Raw genomic sequence first — 25548 nt, 5'->3', positions numbered from 1 at the left:
TGATTAATCACATTTGATTAAGGTAAGGGTATGGAGGCAGGTAAAAAACTTATTAGCATGAGTAGCCTAGTGGTTAAGAGTGGGTTCTGGAGTCCTATTGCCTGTATTCAGATGTTGACTTCACTACTTACTGTGAGTCTTTTAGAAATTATTTAAACCCTCTGTGCCTAAGTTTACTCATCATTTTGCCTCTGAAGAACAACAGGAGATTGCTGTATTAAAATGGGAATTGCTTATAATGCATTTCTTTCTTTGTAGACCATACCCTTTTGTTTTATTCTATTCTAAATTGCATGGGCTAGAAATGTGTGTTGATGCAAGGACTTTTGGGAATGAGGCTCGGTTCATTAGGCGTTCTTGTACACCCAATGCAGAGGTAAGCTTATAGAAATCCTTTTGGAGGCTGGGTAGGGGAGTGGGGAGTGGGTAGGGAATCTGATCATTAAACACAGAAGTTTGGTAGCTTAAAATACTTTAATTATTGATACATTTTATATTGTTCATCTTTTTATTGTGAAAATTTAGGTAATACTGGCTGTGAGGTCTTCGTACCTTTAAGAAATTATATTGTTCCTTGTAAGCAGAAATATTGGATTTCTTTTTATCCTGGAAGGTCTATTATAAACGACCATGGGTCAAATGATTTGATTTGATTAAGTTAGGTGACAAAACTGAAACTAAAGCAGATTTTACGTGTGCCATTCTAAGAAATTTTATAAAATTGTATTTTAATGTGGGGTATTTATAAAATTGTATTTTAGTGTTGAGTATAATGACTTTTTTTTTTAACATGCCAGAGTATTCTTAAATTGTATAATACAGTGTTGAGCTGAAAGTATGGGTTTTGGAGATGGGCTTACTAAATTTATATGTCTACTTTGTGACTTACTAGCTTTGTCACCTTAGGAAGATTATTTGACATATCTATGCCTCAGTCTTATCTATACAAAGATGGTTTGGGAACTAAAGGAGATAACACATTTAAAGCACCTAGAACAGTATCTGGTCTACAGTAAATACTCAGTGTTAGCTGTACCATTACATCATTTCATTAAATCTAAGGTGTCATCACTTTTAAGACTCCCAATTTCAGACATGCTAAAATGTGAAAAAATATGCATCTTAGAATTGATGAAATACATATTTTTTAATGCCACACTGAGCTGTAGGAATGGGGTTGACAATAGGCAGGAAAAAAGCTTGGAATGATACCCCTGCTTCACAGTTGATAACCAATGATTTATAATTATAAGTCTTGTAATTAATGGCATACTTTCCAAGTTGTGTTTATTAAATTCTTTGAAAAGAACAGTTTTTAAATTCTAGGATGAGATGCTTCTAAGGTGGAAAATAATTTATAGAAATGTAAAATTATGCTTTTGACCAACAGGTGAGACATGAAATTGAAGATGGCACCATACATCTTTACATTTATTCTATACAGAGTATTCCAAAGGGAACTGAAATTACTATTGCCTTTGATTTTGACTACGGGAACTGGTAAGTTCAAGAAACAAATGCTGATTATGAGTAGAGACGCTTTAAATAAAATATTTTAATATATAAAAGATATAAATAATAATACCAACACCCATGTACCTACTTCCCAAGTTAAGAAATAAAACATTATCCATTTGAAGCACTTTGTGTTGAGCAAACAGACCGCATCTCCCTTCCCTCCTTTGCCTGAGAAAAAGAACCACTATCTATAAGTTGGTCTATTTTTTTTAATGTATGTGTGTGTCCAAGAATAGTATGTATTTATTTTGTATATTTTAAAACTTTATATAAACAGTAACAATACTGTATTCTTCTGCATTCATCTTTTCTCATTCATTACTTTTGCGAGATTCAGCCATGTTCTTATGTGTTGCTCTAGTTCATTTTTTTTCCACCACTGATGGCATTTATCTGTCCATTCCACTGTTGATGGAACTTTAGATTTCCGAAAATGCCCGTAACTTTTTTTTTTTCATTTTCAAAATGTATTACTTTTTACTTTCCTCATAAGGCAGCCATACATTATAAACCTTAAGAACGTGACAGTCACGTTGTTTCTTTAGTAAGCCTCACATCTTCCAGGAGCATTCCTGGAGCTTACAGCTGAAGGAACAGTCCTTAGGTATCAAATATTAAAGATTTCTCCAGAGCCAGAAGTTCCTTTGATGTTTGGGTTATTGAACAGAAACTCACTGGGTAATTTGTCTTCTACATAGTCCATTTCTGTTCCTAAAAGTGCTAGTTGTGCTTCCTTTTCAATGAATACTCTGAATCCATCTGGAACAACTTCATCAGAATCTCCTTTTGTCTTTGTATATTCTAGAGTATAAGAAAGGCCATTACAACCCTGGTTTGGACACCAGGTTTCACACGTACACGTTTAGGCTTATCTTTTTACTGCTGAAGGTGTCAGGGTGGGCTGCAGCTTCCACTTGCTTACAGCCCAGACAGTGCCCGGAATAACAAAGCCAACATCTTGGCTGTCCCAGCGCCTCTGGCCAGAGCTCAGTCACCTCAGCCTGTCTCCATGGACATGGTGGTCACATTAATGCCATAAGCTCCATAGCATGGTGCCTTCCAGGTCCCTCCTGTAGCTTTTTGACTATGTTTGCTTGTGGACATGGTCTCTGCATGGTAGGAATGGAGTAATTGGGTTGTAGTATGTGCACAGTCTCAGATTTTACTAGACATTGGTGAATTAATTCTTAAAGAAGCTTATACCAGTTTACATTCCCATAACAACTTAGTTCTTTGTTCCACTTCTTTACAGTAAAGAAGTGCTCCTATACTGTATTTTTCTTTTAAACTTTGTATGGCATCCTTTTAAAATGATGTGTTTAGTGTCCATTATGTTTTCTCTAAGTGAATTCCCTCTTCCTTCAGTTTGCACCTCTACCTGATTGTTGGAGTCATATTTATCGCTGATAACTTAAGCTTTTCCTTTTTAGCTCTCCCCCCTCCAAAGTAGAAAATACAGCATAACAACAGTTTGCTCATTGCGTTGAGACTGTATATCCCATAATGGTTAAGACTATAACCTTTTTATAATCTGCCTGGTTTCAAATCCTAGCTTGGTCATTTACTAGTTACAAAACTTTGTACCAATTTTTTTTTTTACTTCTTTGTGCCTCATTACCTCAAATATAAAATGAGATACTACTGCTACTCACTTAACCAAGGATGTTTTGAAGATTCAGAGTGTTAACACACGTAAAGTGTTTAAAACAGTTCCTAGCACAAAATGCTTAATAAACATTACCTGTTGCCATAATTATTATTTGCTGTTCTGTTATCCTAAAATTCCTAGGAATCTATAAAGAGTTTCAAGCTAGTTTCTAGCAATACCAGATTGGTGGAAGGGAGGGATCATAAATGTTTGAGTTCTGCCCTTGATTCACAGATTTAGGCAGTATTCATTTCTTTTTAGCAGTGTTAAGTGAATCAGTAGGAGTATTAGAGACTGGGAGAAGTAAATTGTTTTTATTGTAAACAAAAACTTTAACTGCATGCATTAAAACATGGAAAGTGGGAGACCTATTGTTTTGGGCATTTAGCCTGTATCCTGGAGATGAACTAACTTTGGCAGTACAGAGCAGAGAATTGAGAAACACTGAAAAGATGAAATGTGTGGGTTTTGGAGTCATATAGACCTGTATCTGAATGCCATCCATACCACTTATTAACTCTGTAACTTTGGATAAGATACTGACCTCTGTGATGTTTAATTTCCCTGTAAAATGGAAATAATTGTCATCATTACTGTGAAGATGAGAGTACAGTTATATTTCAAGCTTCCATTTTAAAGAGGAAATACCTAAGGAGGGGCAAAAGGAAATGTAACCTTAAATTTTTTCAAGGCAGCTTTTTAAAGAATCCTGGTTATTGAAATCATTCACTAAAGTGTAAGACAGACTAGTTAAGGTTCGGTAATTAGTATGCCTAGCATTTTTTATTCAGGTCAATATTTTTTCTTAAAACAACCTGGAACTACTGAAATAATTATGGTTTTTGCCTTAATATTATTTTCTGTAAGCTACCATATTGTTTTAGTTAGAAAGACTAGAGATTTTAACAACTTTTCTTCTGTAACACTTCACTAGTTAACACCTATGATTGAAGGCCCAATTTCTGGTCTGGAATCAACTTCTAATTATAACATTATTTTTATGAGAAAATACAATTTCTTTTCTGGTGGTCACCAGGAATGCAAAGTAGTAAAATTTAAGGATTGCTTGTAATTAGTTGTAGAATATAATTTTGTGGAATTGCAGTTTAAAATGCATTAAGATTTTAAAGTTTTGAATAAATATTTAACTGATTATCTTTCCAGTAAGTATAAAGTGGATTGTGCATGCCTGAAAGAAAATCCAGAGTGCCCTGTACTTAAACGTAGTTCTGATTCTATGGAAAACATCAATAGCGGTTATGAGACCAGAAGGAAAAAAGGAAGAAAAGACAAGGATATTTCAAAAGAAAAAGATACTCAGAATCAGAATATAACTTTGGATTGTGAAGGAACAACCAACAAAATGAAGAGCCCAGAAACTAAACAGAGAAAGCTTTCTCCACTTAGACTATCAGTATCAAATAATCAGGTACTGAACTATGCTCTAGCTCAATGAGAGAAAATGAATTAGACTAATTTACATATTTTAACCTCTTTTTTCTTTTATGTAAAATTGCTTGTTGCACCTAACAAGTTAAGCCCATTCTGTTATTTGAAATACAGGTTCTGCTAAAATTTGTACAATATTTGTTAAACTTATTAAACAGCTCAGCAGGCAAATCCTTATAGAATTGAATGCAAGATTTTTCTAAGACTGAGTAATTAAAAAAAAAGTCTTCTAGATGTCACTTTCCTTATGTTCATAATTATTTAAACTCGTTTAAACTCATAAGTCATAAAATTTCCCTTTCTTAAATATTTGGGAGATAAGTAATTACATCGATTTTGTAAGGGTGCCACAATCAACAACAAATAAGATTTTTGAGTGAAAAAATCATTACATATAATTTTGGGGGTAGAGTTTGGTATATACTTACAAAGTTATATGCCCTCTAATCAAACAGAAGTCAGAGGAAACCATTAAAATATACAAATTAAGTAAGGTTTTACTTATGTCTAGTACAGTATCTTGACTAAGAAAAATCTTAAGTTTTAAGTGGAGCAAATATTTATTGAGCACTTGGCTGGTATTTGTAAATACTGTGTTTTGTGAAATAATTTATTATGTTTAGGTTTTGGGAAGAACATAAACACAAGATCATGTTTGATCTTGTGGCTCTTTGTTGATAAGAACTTTGTTAGAATTTTAGAAAGTGGAAATATTTGATTTTGACAAGTTTCTTGAATTAGAAGACCAGTGTTAAATTTCTTAAATGGATTTAAGTAGGCTTGTAATTTTCATATGTTGAAATAGTTGTTTGTACCAGTTGAAAGACATTTAAATAGCTCGATGTCCTTAGTTTGTACTTGGAGGAGTAGTTGCTATTAAGCAGCCATTTCTATCTTCCAGGAACCAGATTTAATTGATGATATAGAAGAAAAAACTCCTATTAGCAATGAAGTAGAAATGGAATCAGAGGAGCAGATTGCAGAAAGGAAAAGAAAGATGGTAAGTTGGGAAGCCAGTAGCTGCTTAATGCTGTCACTTGGTCTTATTGACAGCTGCTCTTCCAATAGTTTTTCCGCCTTTGTATGAGCTTTTATACTCTAGTTTGAAGCAAGCAAACTTGGGGTGCTTGATATCATTGAGCATTTATATTTGGCCTTATCATTACCATTCAAGTAACTTTCACTAATTTTTTGTATTTTTACTTTGTGTTAGAATTTAAGAATGTATGACATTTAAGAAATAATTTTTTTAAATTGAAGCTGGGAACTGTTAATAAATTTTAATGTTACAATTATTGTTCAAAATGTCTTTCATTAGCTAAATTTATCCTTTTCATGATTTAATGTAAAACAAGAATGGAAACTTCAACATTTATGATAGCACCAAATAAATGGCTTATACAAAAAAAAAAAAAAACACTGTTTAATAGCTACAGTTCCTGTATTTTCATCCTGCTTTCATAGAGTAAGATTTTAGTGTCCCCAAGATTTGAAAATGACCTTATAAACCAACTAATGACCTTAGTATAGGGTTTTCATCCCCCATGCTCCCTGTTTCCTTTGTTTTGTGGTTCCCATGCTGTATTCCATGGAATCCCAAGTGTCAGATACTTAGGAGTGTTCTTTGAAAGTTTGGTCATTGTAGGCCTACCTAATGTGAATCTGTTGTGTCACCTTGATGGTCTTCCTTCTCATACTGATTCAGTCAGTGTTGCTATTAAAGCAAACATTGTGAAAGCAATGCAGAACTGTTTCACAGTCTCAGGATTTCAGGAATACTGCTCTGTTGGGACAGGGTAAAGCAGAGGAAAAGCAGGTAGAGAGGAAATAATTGGAGATTGGCTACAAAAAAAGAATTACCTTGAACCTAAAAGAATTATCTTGAACCTTTTTTCAAGAAGTAGTACAGTCATGTTCATTCCACACTTGTTAACAGTCTTGTATTTGTACTATTCCTGCAGAAACTTAGAGGAAACCAGTGTAGAGTATCACTGATTTCTGTATGAGTCATGTGTCTTGGAAGACGAACCTAATTTACAACTGGCTTTAAGGGCTTTAAAAAAAAATGTTGAAGTAGAAAGCAATCTGAATAACCTTGAATTCAAACTCACTACAGGGAATAGGGCAAACCTCCGGATTTTTTTTTTTTTTTATTTTTAATTTTAAAGTTCACATGACTTATGGAGCTTCTTTTAAATATATCCTATCATTGCTGAAAAAAATTAGTGGAATTTAGAACATACTCATTCCCAGGTTCCAGAGCAAATTGTACCCTTTTGTTGATGTTGAACTTCATGGAACTTAGGGGGAAAAATTTATTTATATATGTAAAGGCTTATTTGGGAACCCATTTTTGGTCCTGTTGTTAGCATGCTATGTTAATATAAAAGACTTCTAAGTTTTATATCCATTTTAGTATATTAATTCTGATATTTGCCACTAATGTGGCAGTGAAGCTGGGTATTTTTTTATGGGAATAAAATGTGGAAATCTTGAGAAGTATATTTATAATTTGATATTTTGAAATAATGTCAAATAAAAATTTAAAAAATCTTTGGCTCTGGACTTGTAGCCTGTCAAGTCATTTAATCTTACTATTTCTAATTGATAAATCTGCTTTGATGTTTGAATTATTGAATTCTTGGGTATATTAAAATAAGCAGAATGCAAAAACATGCATCCTAGGAGTCCTAAGATACTGGTATTTCCTCTTCACCCCAAAGTCTTAGTTTTTATCTTTGAGGGCCAAAATACTTGGTTTAAAAATGAATCATTTTATATCTTGCTTTTCATAGTGGTTAGATTAACAGTAGTTGGAAACATGTCAAATCAAAAAGTGGCAACAACAAAAAGGGTATGACTAAAACTAGACAAATAAAGATGGTAGCCATAACACTATTCTGGAGTTATTTGTCAAATGCATTTAAATTTTCTCCTATAAAAGGACAGACTTTTAAACCATTATGGATTATATCAGCAGATATTAGGTGTCATGTATATTTACCAGATTGTGATAAAAGGAGTCAGACATGCCCTCTTGCCGGATAAATTCCCATAATTCCTTTTATAAAGGGAATGTGAAAAATATATAATCTCCAAATTCAAATGTACTTCAGCCTGTCCTTTTGTTCATACTTGTATTTTATGACATTACTATTTGACTGTTGTTACCCACACAAATGGTAAATTCACATATAATCTAATATTTAGCATCTTGCTCAGTTTCCAAAAGTTGTACCGGTGGATTTATATACTTTGGTTGCTGGCTTTGTTGTTGTTTTTTAATGAGAATGGAAGATAAGACAATGTCTCTGTCTTCAGGAGCATTTACAAAAACAATTATGATGCAGCAAAAAGTGGTAAAGGAAATAAGACATACTGTTTATTCTATGAGGGATCAGAGACCCTGTCATGAATTAACATGATGGGTCTTATGAGTAGGGTTTTAACAAATATAGAGTACCTGTTTACAGAAGCAAATATGTAGCTAATTGGATGGAGTTGAAATTTCTGGAGATAATTATGAGAAATAGGATAATCCTTTTTGGCTGGGATTATAGCCTAGTTTTTTTTATTGGGGGAGGAGGGGGGCTGTAGGAAGAGAAAGTTACAGATTACAAGAAATGTTGAATGATGATTTACATGTAAGAATATTCAAATCACTATGGGGCCAAGAAGTCAAGCCTTTCTCATTCTATTTTTTAAGAAAAATTTCCTTTGACCTTTGGATTTCTTAACACTCTCCTGTTACTACATTTTGTTCCTCTCCTGTCCCCCTCCCCTTTAGGAAGTGCTGCCTCCTTATAGAAGCAAACTTGTATATGGAACTCAGTCGATGGCTATTGTACATATTCTCTTTAGCTAGTAGAAGATACTTCTTTAGCAGTGGGTTAGATTTTGCTTGGGTGAATCTTACAGGGAGCCTGTTAAGCTATAGCAGACACAACAGGCTGTTTATACTCACCCGATCCCAAAACTAGGGCATCACTGAGTGGACTCCCCCAGGTAACATGGTAGTTGAGGTGGCTGTAGCCTTGTTGGGGGTAAAGAGAGTGTGTGGAAAGAGGTTAGATATTGTGAAGACCACCACAGTTTGTTAAACAAGCAATCACTTAAAAATAGAAAACTTTTCAAAGATTTAAATGAAAAATGTGTTTGCTCCCCCCTCCTGCATTTATAATGGCATGAAAAGAACCTTAGTCATAGTATTTTTTATGTTTTCAAAGTAGTTTTCTATAACTTTATTAATATGAGTACTTTGGGTATGCAGTCTTGGTTCATATTTAATAGCCTATTATATAGTCAGACTAGTTAATCTGTAGTCCGTGGAGGTAGTTCAGCTCTTCACATTTAGCACATTAGAAATTTGGGAAACAATGAAAAGGATATGAAAGAATAGTCACCTAGTTGTGATATTCCTGGACTTTTCTAGCAGTGAGGATAATCTAGAATATCTGTCACTAGAATATGACCTCCACAAGGGCAAGAATTTTTAGTTTTACCATCATAGGTAGCCTCAACTCCTAGGAAAAAAGTGCCTCGTTTTTACAAAAGTAGACGGACTAAATGAGCTGGCTTAATATTCATGGAAACCATTTGAGGAAAGATACAGATAGGCCCATGAGTGTAAACTAAATGAAGCTTCCTTAGAGCCCTGGTAGGGTCTGGAGACCATGCCATGATGCAGGGCTCCCTAGTTTCCATCCTTCGCGCCAAAAAGTATTCTTTATCTAAAGATGTTCTATGAAAAAGTTTAAATATGGTGGCCAGGTGAGTTTCGTAAATACCATATGCTCATCTTTGAGATTCCTGGTACTTATTGTGTGTTTAAAAACTCTTGAAAAATCTTGTCAGCAGTTCCCTAAACCTTATACAACTTTGCAGCCTGTTTCTTTTTGGGTGACACCTTTGACATCCCAATCTTAATTCCATGGAATAAATTTAGGGAAAACACTACTAATCAGACTTCATGCTGTTACCAGTGCCTCCTGAAGGTGACTAGATCATTTTAGAAATGCAAAGAAATTTTACAGAAAAGTCATCTGATGACAGGATGTGATAAATATCATCCTTCTCACTTTGCTCTCTTTTATAGCATGATTAAGTTGATGATTAATAATCTTTATTTTTCTAAGATATGGTTTTCTCTCATCAGCGTTTAGGAATTGTATTTCTAGAGATAAATAATTAATAGCGTGGTATCAAATAGCAAAGGGAAACCCATGTTTTTACAGGTATCCTGTTAAAAAGAAGATATTCTGCTTTAGCTGCCTTGTAACAAACTCAAGATTTCCAAAATCCTTGTCTAAATGCTTTCAGTTATATGGCTTCAAATAACAGTGATACATGCTGTATATAATTATGCTTAATTATTACTCATTCAACAAAAATTTTAGTGTTTCGTATATGCTAAGCACCATTTGAGGCACTGGGTATCAATACATAGTGGTAAACAAAGAAGGGAGGATTCCCTCCCTGCTCTAAGAAGCTTTTGTGGAAGATGGGGTGAGAAAATACTAGATGGATATCAAACTGTAAACAGTACTGTCAAGATAAAATAATAGTCAACTTTGAAATACTTTTCCTTGGTAACCAATAATCACCCTTTTAGAAATCTTTTAAATCTCAAATTAAGAAAGAGGGCAAGGAAAGCATTTTTTAACAGGCCACCTTTCTTTTAAAGTCTTTTCTATTTCAAGACTGTAGGATAGGGTAATTTGACAAATGGGCTCTGATGTTTCCCCCATTCCTTTGAAAGACACCTATGATTATTATTATTATTATTAAAAGAAAGCCTTCTTTTTAGCAGGTAGAGCAAGGCAGAAGTCCTTAGATGCCCTCCTCCATTTGTTTCCTTCTCAATTCTAGACCCCACTATTAGCAAATTTCCCTCTAAATCTACCATGGTGGTCCATACATTCATAAGCTTATTTTTACTCAGTTTCAAATAACCAGATACATTTCTCTAACTAATTGCAATGAGCTATAACTGTTTACTCATTGAAGTTTATTTTTTCAGCTGCAATGTTGTATAAATAGAAGTATATATATTATAAATGTAGTTTATAAATTACATTGAAACTTAACAGAAACATGAATTCTTGTTCTTCATTATGTAACACTTGAACTGTATGGACCTTAGGTTTTCTCCATCCGTTGAGCAGGAGGCTTACACAAGAACTTTACAGTCTACTCCAACTATCAAGTTACATGATTTCAGGTTAAATTTTTGCACCAGTTTGTTTATACCTTGAAGCACACAGTTGGAATAAAAATTGTCAAAATACCCACCCCTTAAGTGATAAGATCCTATAAAGGGATGTTATTAAGCAGGCTTTTTCTTATGCTTATAGAAAATTATAATACTCTCTATATAATTTGCTGTTGTGAAACCATTAATTGAGAATCTGTCATAAAAGCAATCCGTAGGTAGATCTCATAAGATATCCCAGATAGTTTAACACCCACCTCTCCAGCATTAACAGTGTGTCAAAAGCTATTTGCAGTGTTCGGCACACTAATCTATTGCCAAGCTCTTAGTTAATAAAATGACTGAGTTCTGGACAGAATCATTGGTTTGGAACGAGTCATGGCTATAGAACATATAGGTTATAGCAGTAGCGTTATGTGACAAGTATAATCTAAACTGCATCAAACACAGGTATTAGGGTCTCCGACAAGTCTGCCGAGGTTACTTAGGACTTCTTCAAGCTATATATGCAAGTGTTGTTTTTCAGTTACATCCATAAAATGGGTGGTAAATTTTTAGTCAGAAAACAGATACTGTATACCTGGTTATGTGTCAAAGAATGTATTAGATGTAGTGGCAAAAATAAATTTGAATGATATATGAACCTCAAGGAATTTTAAATTGGTGGGATTTTTTTCATGTAGAAAATAAAAGGCACGTTTACATTCCCAAACTGTTTTAAGATGAAGCTGAGTTAACGCTATTAGGAAATCTGTTCAGTGCGCTCAGCTTTATTCTTTCAGTTAAAAGTTGTAGTAAGTGTAGAAAAGAATTATACTTTATCTTGCTTTATGTAGTGTATCAGTGGCTTTTAACTAGAAAGGAGGAAACTGGAAGTAGGGAAACCTGGATAATGATCACGGCTCTGCCTTTTGGGTGAGTCACTTAATGTATATGACCTTCGGTTTCTTCAGCAATATAGGGCTGGAATTTTTAAAGCTCTTCTTAACCAGCTCTAAAAGATTATGAATCCTCTCTCTAAAAGGTTTTTACTTTCCCTCTCAATTAGTTGTGTTGTTTACCAGGGAGTTCTGTTTTTTAATTGGATGAGTTTGGGTCTTAACATTATAGAATTTTATCTCGACATTCACTCCCACCATCCAAAACAAGTGAACACTGGACTATGTCAAAGAAACTTCCTTTGGCATAAATTCATATTTATATTAGAAAATCCTGGATCATCATGATACAGAAAATATCTTCCTTGGATGCCAGGCTTTTGGAAATTTTCTTTCTTTTACATGTAAGATGATTCCTGCTACTTCTAGACAAGTTTATTTCTTCTGGAAAAAATACACTTTTCCCAGATTTATTTTAGTTTTTTTGAAGAGCAATAACCAGGGGAACCAGGTAAAGCAATTATGAATAACTTCTTTTTTAGTTAATCCAGACTTCTAAATTTAAGGTTTTGGAAAAGCTCTAATAAAGAGGGCTTTTAAGGAGAGCATTAAGACAAAAAGGGTCAAGAGAGTAGTAGGGAAACTTAGAAGACTGGAGACATGGAACTGTCTAAAAAATTTTCAGCTCTAAAACTTCAGTTCCCTGTGAACAGTTGATTATACACTGTGGATGATTGTATGGTACGTGAATACATCTCAATAAAACTGAATTAAAACAACAACAAAAATTTCAGTCCCAGTACACAAATAAAAGCATCTTTTGTCTATACTATTTACTTTAGTGTCTACCTATCCCAGACTATGGCAGCCAAGAAGCAGATGTGTATCCATGAATAAATAATCTTACCTCTTTGAACCTGTTTCCTCACCTGTAAAATAAAGAGGGTGAGGCTAACACGTTTTCTAGGAGTGCAGTGTCTGCAGAATGGGAATTTACTGTAACAAATTAGAAACTTGGAAGTAAAAGTTTTGTTGACATACTGCTTTGTGTAATGAAAGAAACAAACAATACAGGAAAGTAAGCAGTAGTTTCTAGAGTGCAGATGTCTTGATGCTTTAATCTCTGCTGATAATTACTGAAACTGAAGCTCCATTGTTGACAAGACCATGGCGGCCAGAACTTTCTTCCCCACACTGATGACAATTAAGAAGGGAAGACAAATGGATCTGAGCCTCAGAACCTGGTTCTTTTCATTTGGAGAACTGGATGTGCTTCCTGTTTCTGCTTGAAAGCTGAAGCGTTTGCCAGGCCCATTAGTCCAAGGCTCTGGGTTTTACTTTTAATGTTTTCTATCCAAGGAGAACTGACACTCAAAGGAAACCTTGCTGTTTCTCAGTCCCTGTCTTGAACTGTCAGTGTAATACAGGAATAGCAAAAGGTAGAGGAATGCCTTATAAGAATTATAGAAGGCAAGTGGGCAAAAGTAGAAATAATAATCACCACTTACGGAATGCCTACCATTTTCCAACTATTGTTTGAAAACATCACAGACATTTTCTATTTGAACTCAACAACAAACCAGTGAAGTTTGAATATTATTAGGTACATTTTTTCTTCTCACAGAGGTTAACTAACTTGTCTCGTTTCAGAGATAGTAACTACTGGTGAAGTGAAAATTTTAACCCAGGACAACTTAATCCTACTACATCCTACTACAGCATTTCAATAATATATTCATTCATTACCTTAGTAACTCTAAATCTTTCAAAAAGTCTGAATTGGTTTACCTCAGTTTGGTAAATCAAGGTAGTACTTAAGGCTTATTTTTTGTTTTGTTGTGTGCTCTTATCATTGACAGTCATCCAAGTACTCCTCTTTCATAAAATGTTGTATTTGTAAAGATAGGGCTTACCAAGATGATGTTTAGTTACTGCATCTAAACCTTTTCTCCCCATACCTACCAACAATGTATTTGTTCTCTAATGCTTGGACTTTGGACTTTTACTTCAGAGCAATGATATTTATTATATCACTTAAAATTTGAATTTCCCAGACAAGAGAAGAAAGGAAGATGGAAGCAATTCTGCAAGCTTTTGCGAGACTTGAAAAACGGGAGAAAAGAAGAGAACAAGCTTTGGAAAGGATCAGCACAGCCAAAACTGAAGTGAAAACTGAATGTAAGGATGCACAGATTATCAGCGATGCTGAAATCATTCAGGTATAGTTTCACTTTTCCATTTAAGCACTGTCCAGTAAAATTTCCACACATGATTTCATAACATCTACAAAGATGTTTTGATGTCTACTGATAGTCTTTCAATAATAGCATTTTTTAAATCCTATGAGAATTTAGACTTGAGATATAAGCCTATTTACATACTTGATTTGTTATTGAGAGTAAGAAAAATTTTATGCCAATTTAGTATATATCAATTCATAAAGAAATTTTGGAAAGGTAGCTTCTGAAGTAGATTAATGCTATTGGCCACTTCTTATATAAACATGGTGTCAGTAGTTCCATTCTGTTGTATTTTGAATAAGGAGCAAGCAAAAGAAGAAACTGCTAACAAGCCAACTCCTGCCAAAGTGAACAGAACTAAACAGAGAAAAAGTTTTTCTCGGAGTAGGACTCACATTGGACAGCAGCGTCGGAGACACCGAACTGTCAGCATGTGCTCAGATATCCAACCATCTTCTCCTGATATAGAGGTTACTTCACAACAAAATGACATTGAAAATACTGTACTTGCAATAGAACCTGAAACTGAAACTACACTAGCAGAAATAATTACTGAAACGGAAGTTCCAGCGCTTAATAAATGTCCTACAAAGTACCCCAAAACAAAGAAGGTATGATTCCTAATGAATGTTAAGAACTCAGTTTTAACAAGAAGTGTCTAATGATGTTTTAACTAAGAATGAAATCAGTCAATATGTTTATATTATTATGAAGACAGTTATGAAATTCCATATATCAAGACTTCCTTTTAGCATCACAATTCATGATTTCCTTAAGTTATTCTGCCTACCTTATATACAAAGTTTATCCTTCTCTGGAATTGGTTATAGATGTGTAATATCCTATTGACATTTTAAAAATAAATTCCATTGTATAGGTAGATTTACAAGAATTAAATGTGAAGAAACTGTTGATTTCAATAGACTTCACTAAGAATGTGAAAATTTGTAAGGAAGAGAGTAGTTTTAGATCAATTCACTAATAAAATCTTTGAAAATCTGTCAAGATTTAATGAACCAATTATGGGAGACTATTCACTGAGTTAAACCAACCTGAGTTTTACAGCTCAGCAACAAAACAACATCCTTATGAAGCTTCTGGTTTTCTTCCGCTCTGAAGTGTAGAATACAGCAGATTGGAGCAGCAATACCAAAATGGTGATCATTAGGCTGTTTGAGGAAGGGAATGGATCATAACTTACCCCTTTCACACATTTCTGTAACAAAATACTTTGAAACTGCCTTTGTCTTTGTTCTTTTCTAATTTAGTAGAGTTTGTAGGCTTGTTGCTAAACCATGAGAAATATGTTTAATAAACATCTAGTATGAACCTGGGATTTACTTACAGTAACTTATACTATTAAGTATAAGTAAGTTAAGTAATTTGCTGCGGAGTCTTATTCTCTCCACCGCGGCATATCTTGAGAAAGCATCCAATACTTGACTTCAACAGTGAGCAGTTATTTTGGCCCACCCAGGAAGGACAAAAAGTAATTGCAGTTTTTCTTTGTAATTTTCTTCAATGAAAAGAGAAAAAAATCAGGTGTAAAAGAAAAGAACTTACTTTCTTGAATACAAACATATGACATGATCCCTACCCTTTTATTAAATGACTGTTGTGGTGGGTGGTATAATATATTTAAATCCCTGGTCTGAGATATGGACTCCTACATCCTAAGAGATTCTCTAAAAAGCCTTTTGGCCACAGGTTTTGCTTTGTTATCTTACATACTGTTTGACATAGTATCATGATTTTCCCTAAAGTAAAGGCTTCACTTAGTTTAATAATACATAGCACTTATTCAGTGCCAGGCGCTGTTATATGTTAACTCTTTTAATCCTCATAACAACCTTATTTGTAGAGCTAGCTTATTTGTAGAGCTAGCTTCTATTATGACCCTTATTTTACTGAATTATTGTACCCTGTAAATCAAAGAATCAACAGAATTAAATTAAGAAAATTTTCAAAGCATAGGAACTTGGGAGATTTTAAACCCCTTAAATTTTCTCAATGTTGGTAGCACACTGGAATCACTGTGGAGTCAGCTTTTTAAAAAAACTTTATGTGCACAGGCCTTATCTCCTGGAGACTCTGATGTATAGCAGGGCTGGAAAGCACTGTCTAAAAGCAGATCTTTCTAACAAACTGAACATTTTATACCTCTAATTAGAAGCAGCAACAAATCTAATTGTAGTGTTTGTTTATAAAATGGTACTGAAGTCTCCTTAAGATTTTACTATATTAGAAAGCATTAGTGTCTTTACATAATACACATTTTACAAAAGTACCCATGTGTTTTGTGCCTTCAAAATATTGCATAAAAAGTTTTTAGGAATAACGATTAGATGAAGGAAATGTTGAACGACTTACATTTAATTATCTGGACATCATATTAATGTATCACTTTAAATATACATATATTATTCAAAGTTATTAAAATGTTCTATAGGAGAATTTGTGTAATTATATATATAATGACCCAGTTTTTTTCTTTTCTTCAGCACTTGGTCAATGAGTGGTTAAGTGAGAAGAATGAGAAGACAGGAAAACCTTCAGATAGCCTTTCAGAAAGGCCTCTGCGCATAACTACAGATCCTGAAGTGTTGGCTACACAGCTCAATTCTTTACCAGGTCTCACTTACAGTCCCCATGTGTACTCTACGCCTAAGCATTATATTCGATTTACTTCACCATTCCTTTCTGAAAAAAGGAGGAGAAAAGAACCTACTGACAACATTTCTGGCTCTTGCAAAAAGGTAAACTTTTCTTGGTATATATAAAACCTAGGATGAACCAAATGTCAGTCTCATTCCTCACAACCATTCTTGGTAGTAAAAAGCTTTTGGAATCTGATCTTATATTGGCTATGTGTATAACAGCTATAAACCAATTTCTATTCAGGTATTGTTTTATGTATTTCAGCGATGGTTGAAACAAGCTCTGGAAGAAGAAAATTCAGCAATTTTACATAGATTTAATTCACCCTGTCAAGAAAGATCCAGAAGTCCTACAGTCAATGGTGCAAATAAAAGCCCACTACTGTTAAATGATAGTTGTTCCCTTTCAGGTAAGTATTGTTTTTGTGTGATGAATGTGACAGAATGTATAGCTTCATAATTGTTACATATTTCAGAAAAGGTACACATTGTTACATGTATTTTCTCTTTTCCTGTCCTCCAACCTTTTGGATGAAGATAGACATAAGACCATTCATTTGTAATAAGATGTATGTAGAGGTTGTATGGTTGAATTTTTGTACTTGTTTTGGCTTTTGGGCTGGCTGCTTTCAAACAGATTCAAAAGGACTCTTAGAAATCAATTAAAATAACATCAGTACTTGTAACATATCTTTGAGATCCCTAGGCCTTTGTGTGCTTTCAGACAAGATAATACTTGCTCATAGTGAAATTAACTAATTTGGGGGCAGATTGCTTTATGTTAGTATTATCTTTAAAAAACCATGAAATTTGTTTTGGGAAGAAAGTCATCATAATTTGTGTTATGTTTTGATCTTTTCCAGAATGTAATATATTATAGATTGTAGCAAATGCCAGCAGTATAATTTCTTATAATCTTACAAATTATTTCACCTACAGATTTAACTACACCACTAAAAAAACGAAGACTTTATCAGTTACTAGATTCTGCTTACTCAGAGACCTCCACACCTACTCCTTCACCGTATGCTACACCAACTCACACAGACATTACTCCTACAGACCCATCATTTGCCACTCCTCCACGGATAAAATCAGATGATGAAACTTGTAGAAATGGTTATAAACCCATATATTCACCAGTCACCCCAGTAACTCCTGGCACACCAGGAAATACCATGCACTTTGAGGTGAGAAATGTAAATAGGAAAAAAAAAAAAAAAAAAAAAAATTTGAACCTCTGGGGATGGGGCTTCTTTAATAGCTTTTATTTTTTTTTTTAACAATGATTATGCGGAAAGTAGAAAAAAAAGTCTTAAACTAAAAGAGAAAATTGGGAATATGCATTTATGTGAATTTAAACTGTTTTCTTTTTACTAAAGTGAGCCTAGCTTTCATCTTATTGATACACATAGCCAGACAAAAGTGACTTTTCATGTATCAAATTGACTTTAAAACAAATATCTTATTTGGGGAATAGAAATAAAACACAAGAATATCTAAAAAGAAAATCTAAAACCAAAGTCTGTGTACTAGTTTCTTAGTTTTCATTTCTATAAATATCATTTGGCAACATAGTTTAATTTTCAATTCTAATTTTTTTTTATATAGAATATTTCTTCCCCAGAAAGTTCTCCAGAAATTAAGAGACGCACTTATAGTCAAGAGGTAAGGAATTATAAAAAAGATTTTCTGAATTGGTGAGTTCTTCCTAGCATCATTATTTTGCTTAAATTATTGGTAGATTTTAAAATAACCACATCTTGGAATTGTTTATTTGTGTAATTTTTTTTTTTTTTAAACTTCTTTAAACCAGGGATATGACAGATCTTCAACCATGTTAACGTTGGGGCCTTTTAGAAATTCTAATTTACCTGAACTCGGTCTGCAAGAAATAAAGACTATTGGTTATACCAGCCCAAGGAGTAGGACTGAAGTCAACAGGCAGTGTCCTGGAGAAAAGGAACCTGTGTCAGACCTTCCAATGGGACTCGATGCAATTGAGCAAACTGCCTTACATAAAACCATGGAAACACCTACACATGACAGGACTGATTCTAACAGCCAACTGGAATCTACTCACTCTGGACGAGGCACAATATATTCTTCCTGGGTAAAGAGTCCCGACAGAACAGGAGTTAACTTCTCAGTAAACTCTAACCTGAGGGACCTGACACCCTCACATCAACTGGAGGTTGGAGGAGGCTTCCGAATAAGTGAGTCAAAGTGCCTGATGCAGGATGATACTAGAGGCATGTTTATGGAAACAACTGTGTTTTGTACTTCAGAAGACGGGCTTGTATCTGGTTTCGGACGGACTGTTAATGACAGTTTGATCGATGGGAGTTGCACACCCCAGAATCCACCACAAAAGAAAAAGGTTACAAATTTAAAAATTTATATTTATTTTAGTAGTGTCTTTTATATACTTCTGAGAGTAATTAGTAGCTATATTATGTATGTAAGGCATTCTTAATTTAGTTATTTAATTAGAAAATGTTCATAGAAAAAGTAAACAATTTTATTGATATGAAAAACCCTTGTAAAGACCATGACCAAAAGCTCAAGATGATTAATTCTACCCGAGTAACTTTAAAAACTTAATAACCACTCCCTAACCAAATAAACAGAGTTGAATAATATTTGTGTCCTTATCCCCCTTACTTTACACAGAACAGGCAGCTTTGTATAGAAGAAAGCCTCTTAATCCTTATCCATAACATCTACAGTATTTAGACCATGGACGTAAATGTATTTTGAAAATTATTATACTAATATAAGTATTATATAAATGATAAACAAGTATAGTATTATGAGCAGTTTAAATCCTCTGATTTAGCACCCTTATTTGGTTGGCAGATTTATTAAGACAGAATGCCTTATTTCAGAGGAAGCAGAGAAACTACAACACTTATTTTGTTAATAGCTGTTGCTTTGCAAAGAATTTTAGTGATGTGTGCTTTTAATTTTTATAACAGAGTCCAGTTGGCAACTTTGTGGGAAGCAATGTAGTATAGTGGAAAGAGCACGGGCTTTCAAGTAAGACCTAGGTTCGAATCCCGGCTCCAACACTCACCAGCTGTGTGACCTTGAGTGAGTGAGTTACTCAATTTCCTCATCTGTAAAATGGGGATGATAATATACCTATTTCCTAGGGTTGTTGTGAGGATTAAATGAGATAATGTATGTAAATCATATAGTACAATGCCTGGCATATACAGTAGGCATTTGGTAATTATTTGTTTTTATTCAGAATCAAGTTTTTTTGTTTCTTTTAACATAATTTTCCTAATGTAACTATAGTAATTCTTTTTAGAAAAAGAATAGCTTGAGTTGGACATATAAAACAAGAATAAAAGATTTGCTTTTCCTTATCTTTTTTTGCTTAAGGTTTCTCTATTAGAATACCGTAAGAGACAACGTGAAGCTAGGAAAAGTGGCTCTAAGGCAGAAAACTTTCCACTGGTTAGTGTATCACCTCACGCAAGTGGAAACCTGAGCAACAACAATGGTGATGGGTATGCCAACAGTAGTGAAAATGGGGAGAAGGTAGAAAACACTGCTAGCCTACCTTTACCAACACCAGCTGCTGTTTATAATGCTACTTCTGAAGAAACCAGCAATAACTGTCCTGTTAAGGAAACTTCTGTCAGTGAGAAGAATGAACCAGAAGTTCAATGGTAAGCCTGTTTGAAAAACATAGTTCTAAAGCTACCAATTATTTATCTCATATAAATTAAAATGTTTTTCATATTTTCTTTAACATAAGTCAGGCTCTTAAGTTAACTTTTTAATGTAGCTTGATTTTGAATAGAGCTATATTGTTAAAGGTTTGACCAAGCTTTGGTTAATGAACTGTCTTCCTATTTGTTGTTCTTCTCCCAAGGATAAGCAGATAGAGGTTTGTGGCCGTAATTTCTGAAAAGATCCTTATTGCCAATAGGGTTTTAAACCAGCTAGCTATATATTTTCCTGTGTTGTTAAAGGTCCATTGTGTTTACTCCTTGATAATTTATTCACGTCTCACACAAATATTCTTCTCCAAAGAGACATCGTCACAGTCAGCATTCTGCAATTTCTTTACAGTCCTACCAGTTACGTTGACATAACCAGGTTTTCTCTCTCTTGAGTAGGAATAAAAAAGGATGAATGTAGTATGGGTCCTGGCAAAGGGCAGGAGGACTTTATTCACTTTGCTCTTTTTCTCCTTGTCCCTGAGAGAGTCCTAGTAGCCTTACAATCCTGACATAGTAATTTGTTAGGGGCCTATTTTGATGCCTTTGATACCTGAAGTTACATTTTGAGTGCAAATACACTATCCTTTAAGCCCCCACTTTCCACCAAGAAATTCCTTAAGACAAAAGTATTGAGATGATTGAGCTATTCAAATAAATGGCGATAAGAATCTGTTTTGGGAGCTTGTGGCCAAAAAAAATGATTGGTGCTATTTTGGAAGCTTAATACCAAAGTATTTTCCCAATAGAGTAAGAGCCTTGGTCTGAAAGGACTTGTCCCCAAGGGACAAAGAATAATCTACCTGGCAGTAGCTTCTTTAGTGTTGATTTTATTTTGTGGTTTTGTGTTAAAGGACTGCCTCAACTTCAGTGGAGCAAGTGAGAGAAAGGAGTTATCAGAGAGCTTTACTTCTCAGTGATCACCGAAAAGATAAAGATACTGGTAAGTGGGCTTGTTTTGTTCCTTCACCAAAAAAGTGGTGTCAGCTAATCAACCTGCATCCTTGTTCTTTGCAGTTCTAATGTTCTCTTTGGGTCTACTTCTGCTTCATCTCTAGGGGGAGAATCACCATGTATCTCATGTTCACCGAGTCATGTTCAGTCTTCACCTTCATCTCATTCAAATCACATTCCCCAGTTGCAACCCAAGGGTCCAGTCCCTTCTTTCAGTGAACTTATGGAAGGTCAGTAAGCAGATGACCTATCATGGTTATTATAGTTTTCAATAACCTTTTAAATCAAAAGAAGAAAGCCTTTATAAAAGTTGGATAGTAGGTATTATAAAATTAGGGCTTGGTGGTGTTAATAAAAGACTGGTCATTTCACATTTACCATAGGTTTCTTCTGTTTTACAGACCCTGACCCTGAAAATCCAGAGCCCACAACTACAAATGAATGCCCATCCCCAGATACTTCTCAAAAGACTTGCAGGAGTCCTTCAAAGATGAGCAAGGTAATAAACATTGCACCTTTGAATGTGGCCATTCAGAAAAAGTTGATGTTAACATGCAGTCAGATTTCTTGCTGTAACAAGTACCAATTTGTGACTTCTGGATGCTTTTCTTGTTGGATTTTACATGTGTTTACTACTTTATGTACTACATATTCCTTCTCTCACTCACAACTATGACAAACAATTCAAGTACGCTAGGCACATGTTATTACCTTACATTTTCTCCAAAAGTTGCACCTCTGTTCTGTTTTAGGAAATTCATATCCTTTTCAAGAAATAATTGACTGCCTAATTGATTCTCTAAAAACAAAAAGCTAGGTGACATTCATTTATGGTATCTATCCTGAGTCTTGAAGATCTTGGGAAACTAAAGATGAGGAATCTGAGATTGATTTTCTTTGTTTTAAGAAAAAGAATATATACATTTAAATCATTTTATGATTGGGCTACTTACATTTGAACAATGTATGAGGATACTGAAAAAGTATTAATCAAAAAGTTTTGGGGGAGCAAATTTATTTACCCAAACTGATTTATCATTAGGATGGGTAGAGAGATTTCATTTATACAACTATAAATGGCTAAGTGTTTCAACGTTACCAGGGTTCATTTAGAGTAAGGCTCAAAACCAGGTGTCATCACTTAGGCAGATTAAATTTCAAAGACCAGTAACTTGTCTTCAATAAAAATTAATTCAGGAAATTCAGTTTAAGCGTGCTAGCATAACTTGGAAGTACTGAAAAACTGACCTGTCAGTATCCCAAGCCTCTGTAACTGACTTCTTAAATCGGTCCATTCTTTGCTTCTTTCTAAAATACTAAAAGAGCATTAAATATCAAGAAGAATAAACCTCAAAGTACTTAACCTCAAAGTACTTTATTGATGTTTCCTACATCCTTATAATGTAAAGTTTTATATGATTTTCTTTTCTTAGCCTGTTTCACCAGGACCTGTAGTTGTTCCTGCTCAGCCACATGGGAAAACACTCTCAAAACCAGATGCCCACTGGGAGGCAACAGTTATTGTATTAGAAGCTGAGACCGCTCACCTCAAAACAGAGCTCCAACAAAAACAGCTATCAAATAATACACAAGCACTTTCAAAGAATCATCCTCAACAGCCACATGTTCGCAGTTCATCCGAGCAACTCTCCCAAAAGCTGCCTTCTGCACCAATGAAGTTGCACTGTCCTCTATCACCTCACATAGAAAATCCTCCGAAGTCATCTACGCCGCACACACCTGTACAGCATGGTTATCTTTCACCAAAGCCTCCTTCCCAGCAGTTAGGATCTCCCTACAGGCCTCATCACTCACAGTCACCTCAAGTTGGAACACCTCAGCGAGAGCCTCAGAGAAATTTTTATCCAGCGGCACAGAACCTTCAAGCCAATACTCAGCAGGCAACTCCTGGAGCATTATTTACCCAGACACCCTCAGGACAGTCTTCTGCAGCATACAGTCAATTTAACCAACAAAGTCTAAACAGCACCGCACCACCCCCTCCACCCCCTCCACCCCCGCCTTCTTCATCTTATTATCAAAACCAGCAGTCCTCTGCAAACTTTCAGAATTATAGTCAGCTCAAAAGTAGTCTTTCCCAACAAACTGTGTTTACATCAGGACCAAATCAAGCACTTCCTGGCACCACGAGCCAGCAAACAGTTCCAGGACACCATGTTACTCCAGGGCATTTTTTGCCCTCTCAGAACCCTACTATTCATCATCAAACTTCTGCTGTTGTAGTCCCACCACCTCCTCCACCACCACCTGCTCCAGGACCACACCTTGTACAACAGCCAAACTCCCATCAGCAACACTCTGTAGCACATGTAGTAGGGCCTGTTCATGCTGTCACCCCTGGATCACATATTCATTCTCAAACAGCTGGACACCATTTACCACCACCCCCTCCACCTCCTGGCCCTGCCCCTCATCATCATCCACCGCCCCATCCCTCCACAGGACACCAAGGTCTACAAGCACAGCACCAGCATGTTGTAAATGCAGCACCCCCACCACCTCCTCCTCCTCCACCATCCAGTGTTTTGGCTTCTGGGCATCATACCACCTCAGCTCAAGCCTTACACCATCCACCTCATCAAGGACCTCCAATTTTTCCTTCAAGTGCTCATCCAGCACTACCACCATATCCGTCACAAGCTACACATCATACCACTTTGGGACCGGGACCCCAACACCAGCCTTCTGGAACAGTGCCACATTGTCCATTACCAGTCACAGGTCCTCATCTCCAGCCCCAAGGACCAAACAGTATTCCAACACCCACTGCTTCAGGGTTCTGTCCTCATCCTGGCTCTGTGGCTCTGCCACATGGGGTTCAAGGACCTCAGCAGGCATCTCCAGTGCCTGGACAGATTCCAATTCACAGAGCACAGGTGCCACCAACATTTCAGAACAATTACCATGGTTCAGGGTGGCATTAAGATGGACTTCAAAAACATTTTTTTAAATGTTCTGTAAGATAAACTGTATATTTCATATGTACCTATTAAGGTACTTTTTAAAGCTTGTACATGAAACTTTGTATAAAAAACAAAACAAAACACCAGTGCTATTTCATTGTTTTTTTTCCATTTTTGCTTTTTAAAATGCCTTTTAAAAAAAAAAGTGCTGTTATTACAGTATTAGGTATCTTTATTTTGTAAGTAAGTGAACATTCCAGCTGTTTTTCTGGCAGTAGAGTTGATGCTACATGAACTTAACATTTTATTGTTGCAGTTAAATTCACTTAGTGGATATTTTCTATATTATTTTATACATAAGCACTAAAGTACACAGCTAAGTAATGGCACTATGAGGATTTTCATTTTTTTCTGTCAGCAGTTCTGTGAGTGCATCTTAGGTAAAAAATGCAATACAGATTTTTATAGTTTGGTATGGACATAGTTCATTTTGTTTTATTGCTTATTTGCAAGCAAAATGTAATTTAATGTATAGATGATTTCTAATGTCTCCTGTCAAACTGTAAATACTGCATTTCTTTTGCATATATAATTGCTTACGGCTTTTCTCACTGATAATATAGAAATGTACATATGACAAGTCTTTTGCAAAACTGTGTGACCCTTGTGAAAGTAGTCCAGTATATGACCTTTAATTTCTTTTTTATTTTAAATATACTGTCACATTGAAGCACTGGTTGGGCATTTTAATTCATGTTAATAAATCACAATTATGTCAGTTTTACCACATTGTCCTGTACAACTTCTGAGATGGGGGTCTACTGTTTAAGTGTTCTTACAAAAGTTACAGTTTTTAAATTTAGTTTGTGAGGAGCCTTCAATTTTCCTGACCAACTACTACCTCAGTTTGATGGTAGCAAGTATAAGGAGGCAGTAAGGTGTTACCATGTTGTTCCTACTTAACCGTTTTTTGCAGGAGCAGGGGCCATAGGAAACTACTTAAATATTCATGTTATGCAAATTTACTTAAGTATCTCACATCATACAAAATAAACCCTTACCATTAATGTATTACATATGTTATTGACCACAATTTACAACTGCTTGAAAATATGGAGTATTTGCTTAAAAACAGGAATATCTAATTTGTACATATTAGAACATCACTGAAATGTCCCATTGAAGATGATTTGAAAACCTTAACATTTACTATATAGCTATAGTATTAAAAATAATAGAGTTATCTTTTTTTTAATTTGTTCTGGGTGTACAAAACTAAAGGAAAAAGGCATTCTTAGGTCTCTCAAGTGAAATGAAAATGGCCTCAAGTGAACA

The 25548-nt window shown here is 35.0% G+C and overlaps 1 protein-coding gene and 1 pseudogene across 5 annotated transcripts in view; one reads left to right on the top strand and one right to left on the bottom strand.

Moving 5' to 3' along the window:
* KMT2E (lysine methyltransferase 2E (inactive)) overlaps positions 1 to 24997 on the top strand; it is a 129014-nt gene extending 104017 nt beyond the window's left edge. For 4 of the 5 annotated variants that reach the window (XM_037836447.1, XM_037836446.1, XM_037836450.1 and 1 more), the window contains 16 exons: positions 259 to 376; positions 1391 to 1500; positions 4331 to 4595; positions 5517 to 5615; positions 13759 to 13923; positions 14247 to 14555; positions 16446 to 16700; positions 16867 to 17011; positions 17541 to 17791; positions 18213 to 18269; positions 18418 to 18981; positions 19992 to 20281; positions 21190 to 21278; positions 21394 to 21519; positions 21691 to 21788; positions 22723 to 24997. In XM_037836447.1, the coding sequence (XP_037692375.1) occupies positions 259 to 376; positions 1391 to 1500; positions 4331 to 4595; positions 5517 to 5615; positions 13759 to 13923; positions 14247 to 14555; positions 16446 to 16700; positions 16867 to 17011; positions 17541 to 17791; positions 18213 to 18269; positions 18418 to 18981; positions 19992 to 20281; positions 21190 to 21278; positions 21394 to 21519; positions 21691 to 21788; positions 22723 to 24234 (4453 nt within the window). In that variant the 3' untranslated portion in view covers positions 24235 to 24997. The remainder of the gene's footprint in view (positions 1 to 258; positions 377 to 1390; positions 1501 to 4330; positions 4596 to 5516; positions 5616 to 13758; positions 13924 to 14246; positions 14556 to 16445; positions 16701 to 16866; positions 17012 to 17540; positions 17792 to 18212; positions 18270 to 18417; positions 18982 to 19991; positions 20282 to 21189; positions 21279 to 21393; positions 21520 to 21690; positions 21789 to 22722) is intronic. The other variant, XM_037836448.1, reaches the window with a different exon arrangement.
* On the bottom strand, positions 1933 to 3671 carry LOC119534759 (annotated as a pseudogene).
* Positions 24998 to 25548: the final 551 nt, after the last annotated feature.

This window comes from Choloepus didactylus, chromosome 5 (genome assembly GCF_015220235.1).
Source record: "Choloepus didactylus isolate mChoDid1 chromosome 5, mChoDid1.pri, whole genome shotgun sequence".
Taxonomy (NCBI): domain Eukaryota; kingdom Metazoa; phylum Chordata; class Mammalia; order Pilosa; family Megalonychidae; genus Choloepus; species Choloepus didactylus.
Note: the sequence above shows the minus strand (reverse complement) of the source record. Positions and strands in the feature narration are given on the sequence as shown.